This window comes from Gekko japonicus, unplaced genomic scaffold (assembly GCF_001447785.1).
Source record: "Gekko japonicus isolate JY-2015 unplaced genomic scaffold, Gekko_japonicus_V1.1 scaffold3793, whole genome shotgun sequence".
Classification (NCBI taxonomy): Eukaryota; Metazoa; Chordata; class Lepidosauria; order Squamata; family Gekkonidae; genus Gekko; species Gekko japonicus.
Window position 1 is genome coordinate 27,660 of NW_015161523.1, and position 18,891 is coordinate 46,550.

General features: G+C 39.4%; 1 protein-coding gene across 1 annotated transcript in view; it reads left to right on the forward strand.

The window, feature by feature from the left end:
- CHKA (choline kinase alpha) overlaps positions 1-18,891 on the forward strand; it is a 36,089-nt gene that overhangs the window by 9,670 nt on the left and 7,528 nt on the right. Inside the window, exons 2-8 of the mRNA XM_015429260.1 lie at positions 1,327-1,438; positions 8,612-8,665; positions 13,244-13,357; positions 13,814-13,947; positions 15,305-15,409; positions 16,235-16,293; positions 17,943-18,030. Of these exons, the coding sequence (XP_015284746.1) occupies positions 1,327-1,438; positions 8,612-8,665; positions 13,244-13,357; positions 13,814-13,947; positions 15,305-15,409; positions 16,235-16,293; positions 17,943-18,030 (666 nt within the window). The remainder of the gene's footprint in view (positions 1-1,326; positions 1,439-8,611; positions 8,666-13,243; positions 13,358-13,813; positions 13,948-15,304; positions 15,410-16,234; positions 16,294-17,942; positions 18,031-18,891) is intronic.

The following is an 18,891-nucleotide window of genomic DNA, read 5'->3' on the forward strand; positions in this document are numbered from 1 at the left end:
TCCAGCAGTCTCCCGCGCGTGGGAGCACACCTAATTGGTGATTGCTTGGGGGGGGGGCATACGAATGCCCTATATCCTATTATGTGCACGGGTATCCCGCCATTCCTAATAGTGTTCTTGTTATCGCATCTATGGCTTCTCAATAAAAGTAAAACCTTCCTGGAAGCGTGTACTTCGTTGCTTAGCTGTGGGTCCTGACAGAAAGTCAGGTTTCTGTATAGCCTTATATTTTGTTATAAATTTTGTTTTACAAATTAATTTTAATTCTAAAATGCATTTTTATATATTGAATTGTTACAACTAAGTACAAACTGTGTGTTCATAAAGTATCCTATAGGACAGAGCTCACAGTATTTTGCTTTGGATGCAGAAGGTAGTAGGTTCAATTCCTAGCATCTCCAGTAAAAATTAATAATCAGGTAATAGGTGATATAAAAGATCTCTGCCTGAGACCCTGGAGAACTGTTGCTGGTCGGAGCAGACAATAGTGACCTTGGTGGACCAGTGGTCTAATTCAATATAAGGCAGCTTCATGTGTTGTTGGAAATTTATTCAGAAAAAAAAATTAGGTTGCCTGTCCAGGAACTTGCCTGAGGCAGCTTACAAAATACTTTTTTTTTTTTTGAACACAATTTTATTTTTCATGAAAATATTGACATGTCATCAGTTCCATTAATGTTTCAATTTTTACCCCCAATATCCCCACTTTACTCTCCCCCTCCCCGTGGCTTCCCGCAATGCTTCCCCCCTCGTCACTCCAGTACACCTTAAGATAACATCATATTCTAGTTTCAATATTGTTCTAAATATAATAGATTGTGCTTTACATCCCAGTTCTTTTCTAGGTAAATTTTAAAGTCTCTCCATTCCTCATAGAATTCCTGATCTTCTTTGTTATTCAATTTTTTCGTAATTTTGTCCATCTCAGCCATAAACAAAGTTTTTTGTATCCATTCTTCTAACTCTGGAATTCTTTCTTGTTTCCAACATTGTGCATAGAGTATTCTCGCCGTTGTAATCAGGTAACAAAATAAAGTTCTTTTTGTAATATTCAATTCTTCCATTTTAAGTCCTAGGAGCAGAATTTCTGGTGCTTTTTTAAAGGAACATTTCAAAGGGGAAAAAAAAGCAGCTTACAAAATACTTTTGAAAAATGTTAAAAAATATTGATTAAAATCCACTGTTAGAAGCGGGGTCTGTGCTGAATAGCACATTTGCTCAAAGATAGTTATTCATGGCCGTGAAGTATGAATCGCCATATGCTTCTGTGTGGAGTAACCTACCATATGATCATTAGAATTGATCATCTCTTGTTTCTTTTGACAGAGGAGGCCTCAGCAACATGTTATTCCAGTGCTCATTACCAGATGCCATAGAAACTGTTGGTGATGAACCACGCACAATTCTTCTTCGTTTATATGGTGCAATTCTGCAGATGGTGAGTATTTGGGGGGAGTGGGCGGGACTTTAGACACTTTTCATGATTATAGTCTTGAAAATACTGAAAGTAGATTTTGCAGGAAATATGATCTTATTGTTGAGAAGTGTCTGTTGGGATAGCTATCTAGATTCCATCTAGGTTTGTTCATTGTCTAAGTGCTTAGAATTTGCAAGGCTTTCTAAACCAAAAACTTCAGTTGGAGTTTTCAGCTATGATGTGACTTGCTTTTTCATCTTCATCAGTAATGCATGTGGGTATCATCTGGAGCTTTAATAATCAAAAGTTTTCTCCTTTCTAAATTTTGTACAGTTAAGGGGGGGGGAGAAATCAGCATTGGTAGTAAATTATCTGTGAGTAGTGAGTATCACTAACTTTGAGAAAACCATAGTGTACCAGTCTTTTTCTAAAACCATTCTTCCAAGACACGTGTATCTTTACAGCTGATAAAGTAACCTAGCAGAGGTTTTAGCAAAATGCATCCCTCTGCATATGCTGGAGCAAGTCTCATTTGGCTTTGTGCAGCTTGCTTCTGATTAAGTGCGTATAGAACTGTTCTATTCCTCTTTAGTGCACACAACATGGTCTTCAGTCCTAGTCATTACAGAATTTGTGGGGGGGAAATTGGATGCCGAGTGGCTTGTACTAAAATTGTTTGCTGTCTGTGTAAATACTGACAGTCCTGGATTTCCAACTGTGTTGCCTTTGTTCCTGTGCTATATATTTTCAGTAGCATGTGTTTACCTAGGATCCCCAGTAGACTATCAACTGTGCCGTGCATTAAAAGTTAATAATGGCAGTAACCATAGTGGTTATAATCTTGCTGGAGACATAGTACTCCCTTTCTTCCCTAAGGTACAGGCTTCTCAGAAGGGCTAATTTCTCTATACTACTCTCATGCAAGGGAATGAGATCAACCTCTATATAGAAAATCCCCAGTAGGGAAATTGAACATCTAAATGCTTATAGAAGTAGGGTAGAGATTCCTCCCGCATTGATCTCCTTCTCTGTAAATACTTGAATCCTCCAAGGGAACTTTGGCTGCCTGTACTCAAGTTTGCTATTACTGTACTTTCATTTTTTACATGATTGTTGGGGAACGTCATGAGGATATTACTGGATCACAAATGAATGTATCAAATGCATGACTGTTGGGTTCTGTGTTGCAGAACATAAAATACGTTCACTTAGAAATCTATGGCTGAGACTTAGATTTTCCTTGCCTATCTTGGCAACGTACAGGAGTAAAACTGGTCTGAAATCTGCAGAGCAGCAGTAACATTGAGGATAAGCCACACCAGTGTAACTTCATTTAGTTTTATTAAATCTTCCAATGACAGATTAGTTGTTTTATAAACGGAAGGCTACATTTTAAGAATGAAGGCCATCTTTAAAAAGTAATATACTAATTTGCTAATTTTTCCACTTGCAAAAAAGGGTACAGTGTTTTCAGGAGCTTAGTTTTAGCTCATAAAGATATGCAACACATTTTGTTATACTCTGAAAAACTTTGCTATAATTATAACATGGAATCATGAATCAGAATGTGGATGCATGGTGTTTCCCCTCAGTGTTCATATTTTTACCATGCTACCTCTTGTGTAGTTTCCTGGGGGGAAGAATGGCAAGCGAGCCCTGAATTTTTTTCAAGGTGTGATTTGACCAATCATTTGAGTGTTAACATCATAACCTTGTTTTCTTTTGGTTTTTAAGATCTTTTGAGATATCTAACTTCCTTTATTTCCATAGTGGCAGTGAAATGACTGCTCTTGTTGGTGCAGTTCACTAAGGGTTAAGTAAGCAGAGACAGTTCCAAGGTAAAACTTTCAGATTATATGGAGGGTCTCAATATAAACATTTGTCTCTTCTAGACCAATCTTCAATGCATAAGCAAACTGATTTTTCTGTAGATGGAGATTTTTTTATCGGAGACTTCAAGGATCTTCCTGGTTGCAGACCTATTTAATTTTGGATATAAAGATTTTTTTTCCCCTAGAGGTATTCATATTTTGAAAAAGTTCCTGAAATGCTGGTTTAAATTATGGGCACAAATTAAGTGGGCAGTAACTTTTTATCTTATTACTGATTTCACAATTGCTGTTTGTATGGATTAAAGATACAACAGGCTGTATTTTGTGATCTAAACAGAAGGCTTTTCAAGTAGAACTTGATTTTTCTTTTTATAAATGCATACAGAAAGCACTACTCTTTCCATTGTCAAATTCAGATGCACAGGACCAAAAGTTTCACCTTTTTGCCCTTTGATAAACATTCAAAAGTCAATGGGAAGCTTCCAGCTTCAAAATGATTACTTTCATATTAAAAATTACTTCAGTTTTTTTTATTTTTAAACCTACTTCAGCATCAAATTCTGGAAGACACAAATGTCAGTACCTGCTGTTCAGTACAAATGGTTAAAGTTGACTGAAGTTACCATGTAGAAAGGGCATGGGTCCCTCCATCCTCAGTCTTATTAGCTTTTATTTTAAGCCACTGTTTTATACATGTATTAAATGGGGGGCAGAAGTTAGCTGAGTTGGGCTGATATGTATAAATTGTCGCCCTGGCAGAGACTGATGCAAACTGAGAATCTCAAACCATACAGCTGACCTACTTTTTCGTTTGTGAAGAGCTGAAGTTTTAGTTAAATGTGTGCTTGAAGACCATATAGCTGACCCACTTTTTCGTTTGTGCTGAAGTTTTAGTTAAATGTGTGCTTGAATACACACATCACATTCAAACTTCTGTTCCTTGATTCCTAAAACTTAAAAGGACATGTCTTCATAGCAGCAGTTCAATCCTGTTGTGTGTAGTAAACCACTTGAATTTCTGTTGGACTGAGTATTTAGGTTGAGGTGTTATTTTCATTCAGTGAAGAAATTCATGTTCGTTTCTTTATAAATACTGGTAGTAATTATCAAGAAAAGTATTTACATTTGGGTTGAAATAAAATGGAACTTTTTAAATATTGTACAATTACAAAAAAAAGCTAATGTTTGTAAGATTGCTATGTTCATACTAATGTTTAATTGTTGTATAGGTTCCATGTTCCCCAAGTAAAGAGAGACTTGGTATATCTTTGCATATCTTAAGTCTAAACATTTGGTTTGCTGTTATTAATAGCCAAATCAAAATATTGTATATGTTAGGGAAACAATGACTACTGAATGTTCCTTTAGTTTCTGATTATCATTTCATCAGAGAATAAAGTTAGGAGCATTGACTGCAATTCTGTGGTATTTCATACCTGGTTTGCAAGTGTAGAATGCTGTAATTGTAATACTCTATTACTCATGTGATTCTTGCTCTCAATGTTTTATAGCAAGGAAGTAGTGCAAATGCCTGATACTGGCAGATATATTGGTAGCTGAACTCCTGTTAAGGGGCACATGTTTTGTTGGGTGGCGTTAAAGGTCTTCTGGGGGTAATGTACCATTTTAGTCGTATGTGCATGTGTTCTCTGCTGCAGGCTTGTCCATGCGATCGTGCCTAGAGCACTCTGGTTTCCAGGTGACAGACACGATTCACGGTATAGTATGAGATCTCTGAAGTTGGAGCATTCTCTGCGAGTTTCATTTCTTTATGACTCAGGGTGTCAAGTTATGATGAAAATACTTACCTTGAAAACATTTTTAATGCCTGAGCAGTTAAATTGTACCCATGAATGCTGAAATAGTATATTAAGGATATCTCCTTCCTTCTGCTCCCTTAGAGAATGGTAACTTGATCAGAAGAAAAAAGGATGTTCTTGGTTTTTGTAGGACCTGTAGTAATAATGCTTCTTATGTTGTCCCCTTTCTAGTGTAGCTTTGTTCAGATTCAGAATTCAGTCTCTAGTTAAATCGATGAAAATATTTGACCCTATACATTCTGTTTTTCAGTCCTGAGAAGCATGTCTATTCAGGCAAGTTGCAACATTGCAGCTTCTGTATCTGAATTTTAATAAAACACTGATTTGGGTAGCAAATTGCCAATTTTAAGCGCTCATCTTGTCATAAGGGTTAGAAATGAGTCTGTTGATCTTGTAGAGGTGCTTTGGAAACTCTACAAGATAGCAGCTGTCAAGTTTACAATCTGCTTTTCCAAGATGATAAAATTGCATCTAGATCTGTTTGTTCTATGCTTAACACATCAGTATAAGTACTGTTGTAATATTGAAGCCCTAGATTTACAGTCTGCACTCCTATTTATAGACTTGTATTTGCTGATAAATATAGTATTTAAGATTTATATGCTGTAAATTTATATGTTGAAGACAAAAGTAGCTATCTTCATGAGCTCCCCAAATTAGTTCTGTCAATCTGATTCATGCATTATTTGTAAGTGGTTAAACCATTTATAAATCACAAAACCGCGACTGACTTATTTCGGCCATGTCATGCGGAAGAACTCACTAGAAAAAGCAATTATGCTTGGATCGGTTAGCAGCAAAAGGAAACCTGGCTGCCAAAGAACACGGTGGCTAGACACCATAAAAGTCAACACCAGCTTGAGCATGGAACGACTCAAAGAAACAGGACAAGATATCGGAAAACGTAGAGCGAACTGACCCATAGAATCGCCAAGAGTCAAACATGACTGAATGGCAAACAAACCATTTATATTCCAGTCCTTTATTCAACATAAATTTACTTTTTTCCCCCAAACATTGTTTCTTTAGTCTGAAACAAAATATACATCCCAGCATGGACCTGTATTCATTTTGGTTGCTGAGTTACTCCTGTACTTCTTTTCCAATAGGCAAATCAGACACTACTAAAAAAATTGCCAATAACAGTAAAAATAAGATTAAAATTTTCTGCATGACAGTAGTTTCTCCAGTTATCACCATAAAATAACACCCTAGATATAGCTCCCTTACCCCTTGGTTTACCAGCGCTTATAGCTTTGCTTCTTTTGTGAGAACTGAGACATGTGATGGCAGCTCCCTATATTTACAGGTCAGCTTTCTGCAGATAAAGCAGCTCCAGCTAATACGCAGAAAGGAATCTGACATGTGTTCACAAAGATGGTAGCATGGTTTATAGATGCCTGCTTATCGGTAGCCTCTATTCTAGGCTGTCCAACCACTAAAATAGCTTTTTCCTGTAACACCTATTCTCCCCTAGCTTTAGTAGGAAGTATACAACAACTGTTCCATAATCTCCCTGGATGTTGGGCATTGTTTCTACGCAGTTACAGAGAGTTCTGTTTCAAGAAAGGCACTAAGCTACTATTTATCAGAACTGTTTCAATATTTTTGCTTTAAAAACACTTAAAGGAAATCTGTAAAACTATATTAGCTTTAATGTTTCCAAGTCATCTTCAAGCTTTTATTAGCAGATATAGTGCAGTCTTCATACATTGTGTGATTATACAGAATCCTCTGCTTTACTTTGTTTCAGCACAGAGTCAACTCCAATAAAAGAAAGAGCTCTTTCAGATGCTTTGATTCTAAACAAAATTACTTGGAAGTTAACCCCCTTTTATCTGAAGTTCTTGTCTCCCTTTAGATTATGCAGTGCCTAAATTAACCAAAGTCGCCCTTTAGATTTGTTCTTCCATGATAGCGCTCAAATTTCACATTCCCATTCTTTCTCCTCAGACCTCAATCCAGCTGTGCAGTTATATTTCCCAGGCATCTATTTGAAGTATAGCAGCATAAGAATCCTTTTAGTACATGTGATCCAAGTAGGTTAAAAGGGGATACTTCTTGAGGTCCTAGAAAAACCCTCTCTTAATCCGCTTTGTTTCTTATGGAGGATTATACCATCATAAGGGAGCATTAAGCAGGAAATACTTTTGGGTGATAAGCAATTTTGACTGCTGGACCAGGTGAAGCCAGTGAATTAGAATAGTACTAGTGACACAACAGTAGTCCAATAATGCAGTTTTTTTATGCCGTTTGCTTTCCTTTGTGAATAAAGTTAAATTACATTTTCACTGAAATTAATTATGATTTACATACCTTTGCTAATTACAATATTTTAGAATTACTGCATTTAGGTGGAAGAGCTAGATTCAAATCCAGTAGCACCTTAAAGACCACCAACATTTTCAGGGTAAGCTTTTGAGAGTGAAAGGGAGCCTTGACTCTTGGAAGCCCATACCCCGAAAATCTTGTCCGTCTCTAAGGTGCTGCTGGACTTGAATCCGGCTCTTCTACTTGCAGTCCAGCACGGCTGCCCTCTGAAACTTATCTTCACTGGGTGGAAAATGGGATATTTCATTTTGAACCAAATAAGCTGTTGACAAATTCTGTATCTTCGCCAATACTCTAAATGACCAGTAGCAACTCGTTCAATTTGTTCTTGGTAAAGGGAATGTTAGAGCAGAAGAGCTTACTTGGTTTCACTGTTTTCATTAATATTCATAACTTTAAAAGCAAAGGCTGCCTTGTGGGGTATCTAGTTAAAACCAAGTAGCTCTGATACGGAATTCTATACCAGCTCAGAAATCCCTAATGGACTACAAAGTTTTCCATCCCTGCTGCAATTTAAATTGTGCAGTCACAGTAAAAGCATGTGCCATTGAGTCCAGAAGCTAAATCACAGCTTGGAACCTTGGAAAATGCTTTTTCTTGGGTGTTGAGTTTGCTGCAGTTTTCTAGGTCTGGAACTGATTAAGGCTTTGCTTTCTTACATTGCTTTGTGAAGTGACATAACATATCTAAAATGCAATGGTCACAGCATTCTGCTGTAAGGTAACAAGTTTCTACTAGGATAAGCTATTGCTCCTTTATCCTTCTAACTAGAGAAAAGATTGTTCCAGCTGGTCTTTTTGTATGTTGCAGTGGATCATGTAATTCCTTCCACTGTGCATATTGTCCAGGTGGCTACACCACTGTAGTAAAACCACACTTGGACTTTCTCACCTGGATCCTTCTGTGTAGAAGAAATGTTTGGTTCCCAATGGTTGTATTCACAGATGATCACATCGGTTGCTAGTAGTCTTGTCTAGCCTGTTGCTAATAGCAGCCTGATTGGATTTCAGTGGCACATCCTTTTGAAGTATCTGAAGTAACGTCTCTTTATGGAATGAAAAAGGAATTGTGCTTGTGTATAGGATTTTCTGTAAAGGCAAAGGAAGTACAGTACAGTTGGCTTTCCTAACTCCCCTGATTGTGGTGGCTGCAAGTTGTTCGTTGTGTTGATGTTCAGCATCTCACTGTAAATGTTGACTTCTCATTTATAGAGGTCCTGTAATAAAGGAGGCTCTGGACAGGCTCAGAAGGAAAATGACTTACAGGTAAATATTTCCTTTTAGTAGTTTCTGTGTCAGGCTGATATAAAAAGCACAATGTATTTGCTGTGTGGTGACTTTAACCAACTAGTTCCCAAACTAACAGGGGTACTTCTGTTGGCAGTTACTGGTAGAATAATGAAAGTAATTCAGCAATTTCCTTGCTCTTATTTAAGCTCATTTTGATATGCTTTCCTGAATACAATGCTATAAACGACTGATTTAGTAAATGATTTGTATAAATTGACAACCTTGGGATATTTTTGGAAGCTTTTCCTTTGCTTTAGTGCAGGGGTGGCCACACTGTTGTTTGGGAGCCGCATGCGGCTCTTTCACACATATTGTGCGGCTCCTGGCAGGGCGGCTGGGGAAGCAAAGGGGGAGGCATGCCTCCCGAATTCGTCTTCTGTTCCCCTCCCTGGGTAGGCTTGAGGTGCGGGGAAGCAGAGAAAGAAAGCAACTCTAAATGTGTTCTCAAAGGCCCCACCACCACCACCGGCCGGCTTGGAGAAGGCATTCTCTTTAAACCCTGTCGCCAAGGCAGGCAGGGGGGGGGGGGGGGGGCCCTCAGAGGACACATTTAAAGTTAAAGTTGCTTTCTCTCTTTCTCTCTCTCTCTCCCTCTCTCTCTCTCCCTCTCTCTCTCCCTCTCCCTCCCTCCCTTCCTTCCTTCCTTCCCCCCTTCCCTTCCCTCTCCATATAAAGTTAAATGTGTTCTCCAAGCTCTGCCACACCAGCCAGCTGGCTTGGCTCGGAGAAGGCATTTGTCTCTTTAAATCCCTTCTCCAAGAGAAACCTGTGCTGCACTGGGGGGCTTGGAAAACACATTTAATGTTAAAGCTGGTCTCCAAGCTTCCGCCCCAGAGCCCCACCCACCAGCTTGTAGGCAACATTTGTCTCTCTAAATCCCTTCACCAAACTGGCTGGCATGGGGCATGGTGGGGTGTGGGTTGGAGAACACAAGTTAAAGTTGCTTTCTTCCACCTCTCCCTCCCTCCCTCCCCATTTATTTACTTTCTTTCCACATTTCTTTCTCTCTCTCTCTCTCTTTCTGTCTTCCTCTCTTCCTTTCTTCTTCCCCCTCCATCTATTTGCTTTCTTTGTTTGTTTCTCTATCTATATCTCCTTTCCCCTCCCTCCCCTCATCTATTTGCTTTCTTTGTTTCTCTGTCTTTCTTTCCACCTCTTTCATTTTTTCTTTCCACCTCTCTCTTTCTCACTCTTAGACAAATATCGTTAGCAAACAGATATCATTGGACAAATATCATTATCAATATTTGTTTTTACCCGTTTTGTTTTTATTTTTGGCAGTCTCATTTATAATGTTAATAAAAAGCAAATTTGCACATTTTCCAGTAAAAAAATGTGTGTGTGATATTTGTTCATGTCTTGCGGCTCTCAAACATCTGACGTTTATTCTGTGTGGCACTTATGTTAAGCAAGTTTGGGGGGGGGCTGCTTTATCGTCTTATTAAACAGAATGGAAGCATGGTCTTGTTCAGCTTTTAAAACAGTATAAAAGATGTACAAATCGGGCTGTCATAGTAAGTCCATGTCAGTAATATATCAGCACTTCTTGCAAACATAGTTGCTTCCTGCTATTAGCCCTTGGTTGAGTAGGATGCTACTGCAGATACAGGCTGTATTCTTAACTTTTTGGCTCCCACAAATATGCTTTCTCTCATCGTAGGAATTATTAACTTGAATGTTTGCTGTGTGGGCTTGATATATGTAGCATTATTCATGAACAGGTTCAGTGGAAATATTAAGAGGAAGGAATCCAACCAAAAAAGTAGTCCTGGTGTCAAAATCATGCCAAGAAGTTACTTCATTACATGTTTATTATAAATAAACATTTATTATAAATATATTCGGTAGTATGTTGCATGGTGATAGATCATGATACTTTAACATTGTTCCAGTAAAATTATAGCATGTAACAGAATAATAAGGTATAGTAGTGTGAATATTAAGAACTCAGACACCTCAGTAAGTAACCTCTTTGTTCATTTCAGCATCTACTTCATGTTGATAAATAATGGAGAATACCAGAGCTTCCTGTTCCATGGCAAAAGTAGTCAAATAGATAACCATGAGCTTTTCCTAAGGAAGGAGGGAAGTGTGAAACATTAATCCTGGATGTGTTTCAGAAGGAATTTCAGTAGCTTATATTTTGAACATAAAAGCCCCCTCTCATTGTGGTTGTGAAAATTGCTTCCCCTAAAAAATACAGTTGCAAAATGTATAGAAATCAGCGTATTAAAGCCTATCAGACTGTTAAAAATTAGTTCTGTTCTGTGTCAGCATCAGAAGGACTTCTCCTTTAAGGCAAATGTAGTAATGGTAAAATTTACCATCCTATCAATGCTTCTAATGTTCACATGACCTAAGGATACTTAATGTTCAATGAAACTAGCTCAGTTGTTTGGCAACTGATATTACAACTGGCTTGTCTCACAGCAAACAATCCCAGTTTGTTTGGACTGTGAAAATCTGTGTAGTGTTCAGAGTCAGTATTGCCAGGTGGTTAGTTTCAACCCACTTTATATCTGTAGTGGCTGTATTCTAGTGTCAAGTTTTCAAAATTGAGTTATACAGAAAATTCCAAATTAATCTCCGTGACAAAAGATTTTGATGGTCCCAAGCAAGCGATAAGTTAATATTGCGTGTTTGGGACCATGAAAAATCATTGTGGGGGTTGAGGGGGAGGAAGATAGCCCTTGACTACCCTCTCTGCAATAGCATAGCACAGTAGTGTGACACTACTGAGTTCTGGAATTAGATAAATAGCTCTGTACACACCCTAGTCCTGTACCACAATAGTCTAGGGCAGTTGTACCGTGTGCTCAAGTTAAAGCCTAGTGAGCACAAAGGTGCTTATCTAACCTTGTACCGGAGCAGTATAATTCGGGACAGGGGTATCTTTCTTGGGACTGGTGAAACTGCCCTCTGTTAATTCCGTGGATCCTGAAGGGCAGAGAACGTCACCAGTTCTAATAGATGGGGTATATCTTATGTACAACCTAACTTTTGTCATACCTGGGGAGTTCCCAACTCTGCAGAATCCTTTACCTTATCTATGAGTGATGCCATTTCACTAACGTATCAGTGTGCACAGGAGTATCCCGTTTTCTAAGAAGTTAGGTACGATGACAAATTTATGAATAAATTAAAGCTCAAGAAATGTAAATTCATAAATATTGTGATTAATAGGCCACTGCTAGCAGAAAGTGAGATACAGATTTCCTCAGAAGTAGATTTTCCCCTATCTATGGAAGGATTGAATAGCTTGGTAAGAATCTTACCTTCTAATTAGACCAGGTATATTGAGAAGCTTTTTCCTGTTAGCTGAAAATACCTTAATTACTAATTGTATTAGTTTCTGTATATCTCAACTTTTGCTAGTAGTGGATTCCTCCTAATGACTAATCTCTGTGAACTGCAAGAGCTCTTCACACAATGATTTATGCATAACTAGCCTGGTAAATTTCCCTCTTTTGCATGTTTGTCTGACCTTGCTTTAATCTGTGTATTGTTTGATATAGCCCATCTGCTGTATTTATGCAGTTGTACAAGCTATTTGCTTGAGGACACTCTAGCTCTGACTTTGATAACCACACAGGTGTTTTTTGGACCTAAATTGGAAGATGTTCTAATTCAACTGTGCATTTGGCACCAGACACATGACTTTCACCTTTGAAGGCCTCACAAACATCTTTGTCATGTGTCTCTAGATCTTGCTGCTTAACCTTCCTCTTCCTGGTCCAATATTCACTTACTGGTTATCTTATTGCAATATGTATTTAAGTTATGTGTACCTCAATATTGTTTGACCTCTGAAGAAGGCCCCAATAGGGCAGAAATGCATCAGGTCATATGTATTGGCCCTTGTGTTTAGGCTACAGTTTTTTACAAGGCTTTCATTGGGCCCTTATGTAGGTTTTTAACGGTCTTTCTAATAAATACTTTCATTTTTGTATAGTATAAGTTTTAACTAGGTTTTTAATATTGGCCCTTCATTAGACTTTCTTCTCACCCTTTTGGTTCTTGATTCCAGTTTTTGGGTCAGGTTTGTTTTCCCCTCCCTATGTTGTTCTGTACATTTTGTACGAACTTCCGTGTTACATTCAACTTAAACCTTTTTTACTATCCTACTTCCCCCCCCAAAAAAAAATTCTTGCACTTATGCTTAAATTTGTGGTTTCATTGCTGTAAAACCTGTACAGTAAAACTAAGATTAGAACTGTAAGTAAGGTTACAGTCTAGAGAAATTCTACTCGAGTCTATTCAGTGGGACTTACTCCCAGAAAAGTGCTCTTAGAATGGTACTGCTGGTGAGACTCCATGGATTTCAAGTGGACAATAACAGATTCAGCTTCCTTTAAATTGCACCTTTGGTTAGACTGAGCAAGCTTGGAAAGGAGAACACTCTACAATATCCTATTAGGTCCAGAGATAGGATCTTCTATTAAATTAATTGATAGCTGTATATAATGCAAATTATGTTTATTCCAAACTATAATTTGTTTTTTTATGTCTCATATTAGAGCTTGTGTGCCAACTGCTGTGTTTTGCTTTCTTTAGGGTGCAGAAGCTGTTGTTCTTGAGAGTGTTATGTTTGCCATTCTTGCAGAGAGATCTCTTGGACCAAAACTCTATGGAATCTTTCCACAAGGCCGATTGGAGGAATTTATTCCTGTAAGTGACAGCTATAATTAGTCAACACTATGATTTAAGTAGTGTAGAAGATATTGTAATTCATCATGACCAGGTCATCGCTGCTTTGCTAATAGAGATGGGGAGTAAAGTATCTGCAGCTTGTAGGAATAGTTTCTGTTAATTTGGTGCTACAATTGGATGTGGCAGTGGAGGGGGATAAGCCTTCATCTCAGGTTTCCTGATGTTAACCTCCTATGTCAACTAAGTAAATAGAGTAAACTGTGGTCTACCCTTTTTCTCTAGAGCAGCTGAAAAAATTAGCATTAAGGTGTGAACGTACGGAAGTGAATAGCAGAAGTTGAGAACACGCCCCACTCTCCATTTTGCTAATATTTGCAGTTTGTCATTCCACAGTGGTGGTTCTGGCAAAAATAAATCACTGGTTGGAATTTTCAAGACACTTAACTTTCCTCCGTTTGTACTGTTACGTTCCAGAGCAGGAAGCTGGACACTGAGGAACTAGGCTTGCCTGATATATCAGCAGAAATAGCTGAAAAAATGGCTAGATTTCATGGTATGAAAATGCCTTTTAATAAAGAACCCAAGTGGCTCTTTGGAACCATAGAGAAGTAAGTAACTTTAATTTTATTATTTATCTAGATATATATAAAAGGCTAGCCATGTTTCTGACAAATCACCTTCTACCTGATTGGGCCAGCCTTTCAAGGTCATTTGCGTATGCGGGCTGATTGGGCCTCGCTCCATTCCGCACATCATCTCCCCCCACCCCCACCCAGTCGGAACACAGAGGTCGTTTGCATATGCGGCCTGATTGGCCCTCTCCTCCAACATTAGATCAGTTCTCCTGGAGACAACGGCTGCTTTGGACAGTGGACTCTATGGCATTATACCCTGCTGAGGTCCCTCCACACCCCCAAACCCTGTCCTCCCCAGGCTCTACCCCTCAAATCTACAGGTCTGGCCCTCCCCTAAGTATTGCCAGCCTCCAGGCAGCACCTGGAGATCTCCAAGATGAGTTCTCCTGGAGAAAATGGCTGCATTGGGCAATGGACTCTATGGAATTATACCCTGCTGAGGCCCCTCTGTGCCCCACACCCTGCCCTCCCCAGGCTCTATCCCTCACATCTACAGCTATTTCCCAACCCAGAGCTGGCAGCCCTGTAACTGGCTATGGAGCCGCTTTCCAGACCCTTGGAACCCAGAAGACCTGGCATAGGAGGAGGTGCTTTTCTACCTTAGCTGCCACTGCATAACCCCGAATCAACATAGGGTTGGAGGGAACCATACCTGTTACCATGTGGCTCTCCTCCCATACTACCCACTTGAGGCAGCAAAATGACTTGAGACCAGTGTTCCCTCTAAGCTGAGTTAGTGTGCGCTAGCTCACAATTTTTTAGCCTCCAGCTCACACACGTTTGCCTTGGCTCAGGAAGGAGGGCTCCAGAGCTAACTGATTTATGCAGTAGCCAAATCACTGGCTCACAACTTTAAAGCCAGTAACTCACAAAGCAGAATTTTTGCTCACAAGACTCCACAGCTTAGAGGGAACATTGCTTGAGACAGCCCTGCCTTATAGCTAAACAAGGAAACACACATGGCTCGCCTCCCTCTCGTTTCCCCTTCCCTCATCCGCTCCACCAGCCACCGTTGGGCCACTCGCCTGGAGCTTCTTTCTAGAGCTTGTTGTATTTCTTCCCACAGTGGGCCTTACTCCTAGTCATCTTATAAAAACGTTAGTTTGGCATGATAGCCAAGATTTTTTTTCGGTAGGATGGCTCTTATTTAAGCTCAATAGGGAGAATGTCATGGAATCAGGCCCCTTTACTGTGTATAGTAGGAAGATTTTTCCTTAAGCTAACCTCAGGGGGTGACAAGGTACTAATTTATTGAACCATAGTTTTATTTAAAAGAGAAGATGGTGGCATTCTAGTTTACAAATACTAAATTGTAAATCACTTTTCACAGGTACTTAAACCAAGTGATGAGGATCAAGTTTACCAGGGAGTCACGTGTCAGAAAACTGAACAAGATCCTGAGTTACAACCTGCCTCAAGAAATGAAAAACCTGCGGTAGTAGTCTAGTTTATTATCACCTGGCTTCATAGCTTTAATATGTGATTGCCCATAAATACTTTCATTGGTAATATTTAAATGAAGAAACCATGCACCTTTAAGTGGAATTTTAAGTGAGAATTGCATTTTAGCTGAGAGAACTGCTTGGGTGTGGATTCCATTGTGTATTAAACCCCTTGGATTCCTTTGCTGTGGTGGGTGGGAAGTCTCAGCCCAGCTTTGTACCAGGGCAAACGGTTGAATACGTTACAGCAAAATGTTCTTTCTTCCGTAAGAATACTTGAGACTTCTGACATCATATTTATACTGGAATCTATACATGAACAGCTATGGGGATATTCAGAACAGCTTGTACATTTGCTGTATATTTGGAAGGACTCAAATGCCTCCATTATATCAACAGGTGTCTTCAGGCTGCAATTGACATGGCAGAAGAAGGGTTAGTGGTGATCAGGTTAAATTGATCAGAGTCAGCACATGTACTACCAGTGTTTCCAGGGTGGTGGAAGCCAGCAAGTGATGGCATAGAGCTTGCCTTCTGTGTGGGCGGGATGTTCTACAGCGAACAATTCTTGCTAGGGAAAAACCTTTCTTGAGACTTTGTGGCAGTCACTCTTATTGGAACTTCTGAGCTTCCACAATGGAGACAGTCCATTTGGGGTGGGGTGGGGTGTCCCTGTCTTCAGAAGGAGCAGTTACGCCTCCTTTTTGCATTGCCGTTCGTACGTACTGCAGCTTATTGACGGTCTACTCTTGTGTAAATAAATAGATGGTGACAGAACAGTTCTGAACTCTGATCTTCTCTGGTCTTTCCTTTTCCAGGTCCCTATTGGAAGGTACTCCATCACCAGTTGTGTTTTGCCATAATGACTGTCAAGAAGGTACCATCATTTTATTTTGCAACTGATACACTTTTCCTATATCTTACGAGAAAACAATTGTAGCCTGTCTTAAAAGAACTAGTCAAAGTAAAGAGCATCTCATACCCCATTTAAATGTGATGCCACAAAACGAAAAAACTTAATTGTACAACGTTGTGTGGGCCCAGCCTCTAATTTAAATAGGGCCTTCAGCTATTTCACTTACAGTGTCTGCATCATGCCAGAAATCCATAGACCGGCCAAGTACTGTGCTGGCATGCTACCATCGTACACATAGCAGCATTGTGTGTGTAGCAGCCCGATTTAAATAAGAATCTGGGGTGCGTGCAGTGTCCCTCTTGAACAAGTTCTTGCTTGTCAGAAACATGTTTAAATTTGGCTCGTACTTGAGGCAGTATTTGGCCTCTGGTGATTATACGGAGACATGAAGTTTACTGGAGAAAGTATTAGAAGAGTGAGGGCTCGGGAATTATCACAGTAAACCGTGCCATATATTTAGGCACGTTATTCAAATAGGAGTGGCATGTCAGTCAACCAGTCAGATACTGTCAGTTAACTGCTTGTTATTGACTTTGGACAAATATTGTCAAATATTCTATGAAGTCCAGAATGACAATTTGTAGACATGGCAGCTTTCTTCTAAAATTCCATTATAATACCAAGTTACTCTTACTGTCTACTTGCTATAATTGTAGGCATCTCTCATATGACTAATTGACCTGCAGCCTGCTTACCACAAGTGCCTTTTAAAATTGACTGGATTTTTAATAGCTGCTACTTGCCTTATTTTTAATTTCATTTTTTAAAATTGTAATTGAAGGCACTGGAAGGTTTAAACTAACCAAAAAAAGATGAGGTCCTCTAGAAAACCAAAAGACTAGGGCAAAGCCAGGACCATCCAGAACATTCAAAAGGCAGACATTTTCAAATGAAAATCGTTTGGAATGTATATTTCCCAGATGAAAAACTATAATGAAACCTAAACCAAAATAAAAAATTACCCAATCTATTTGCAATAGAGTAGCATAAATCCAAACTAAAAAACCTGACTATTTGACAGTATTGTACAATACAGTTGACTGTGATTTTAGATTGGTCAACTATCCAGTCCCTCTGTTTAATAGTGTAAGAAATATCCGGTGCTGTATATAATAGTGTCAGGTGGAAGATAACTACAGCTGTGTCAAAATTATCATGTCTCATGTAGCCTCACCAACTTTATACAGCAGGCTGTTTTAAGTTGTGCAGTATGATAACGTCAAGCAGCATGTTCCATTCAATACTGCTGACAAGATGGGCCTTTGAATATATAGGTGGTAAGAATCTAGTTCCACACATTGCATCATAAAGTATAACCAGCAATTGGATCCATAGTTGGAGCTGTGACGGTGCAAAGGTGTATATGTAGACATCAACAGGCTTGATTGGGTGGGTTCCGCAGGGGGCAATACTTATTTATTTATCATCAGACTTATACCCCGCCCTCCCCGCAAGCAGGCTCAGGGCGCATGTTTAGCCCTGAGTGCAGTTTAAATGAATGAATAGAATTTCTTGTCTAGAGTTCAGAATATTTTAGTGCTCTCATAATTGTAGACTGCAAAGCGTTTTAACTCCTATTGGAAGCCCTCATTTATTCTTCTTTCCTCCAGGAAATATCTTGCTGCTTGAAGGCAGAGAAGATTCTGAAAAACAAAAACTAATGCTTATTGACTTTGAATACAGCAGCTACAATTATAGGTAATTTTTGTTCTGGACCTTCCTTCTTGCTTTTAATAAAAGAAAACTATAGGGTTAATAAGTGCTTAATTAGTTGCCTCAATTTATTTTGTCTGCACTTGATTCAAGATTGCCAGTTGTTGGGGTTGAGTGATTAGATCAGCTTCATGGTTTTGGAGATGGGGTATTTAATCTTTTCTCCCTGCCACTTTTTCATTATAAATGGTTAATTCCCACCTAGCTACTATCTCCCAGTGGGGTTTGGTGGGGGGGATATTTACATCAGGGAAAAAAAATGTAAGGAAAGAAATTTAAAAAACCCTCACCTCAGTCAAATTCTCTTTCTCTGTCCAGGGTTGCCTTTAAAAAAGCTAAGGGATGGCCGTTAGTCTAGCTTTGCCCTAATATGTGATCTGTTCACCCCAGGGTTGCCTTAAAAAAAGCTAAGGGATGGCTGTTAGTCTCATTTAGCTTTGCCCTAATATGTGATCTGTTCACTTATTTGTGAAATTATACTGGAAAGTAGCATTAAAGACATCTGCAAAAATTTGGTGTAGTGGTTGAGTGTGCGGACTCTAATCTGGGAGAACCGGGTTTGATTCCCCACTCCTCCACTTGCAGCTGCTGGGTGACCTTGGGCTAGCCGTAGCTCTGATAAGAGCTGTCCTTGAAAAAGAGCCGTTTATGTCAGAGCTCTCTCAGCCCCACCTACCTCACAGGTTGTCTGTTGTGGGGAGGGGAAGGGAAAGGAGTTTGTAAGCCGCTCTGAGACTCCGTTGGGTAGTGAAGGGCAGGTTATAAATCCAATCTCCTCTTCTTCTTCTCCTCCACTCGCACCTGGCTGGGTGACCTTGGGCAAGCCATAGTTCTGATAAGAGCTGT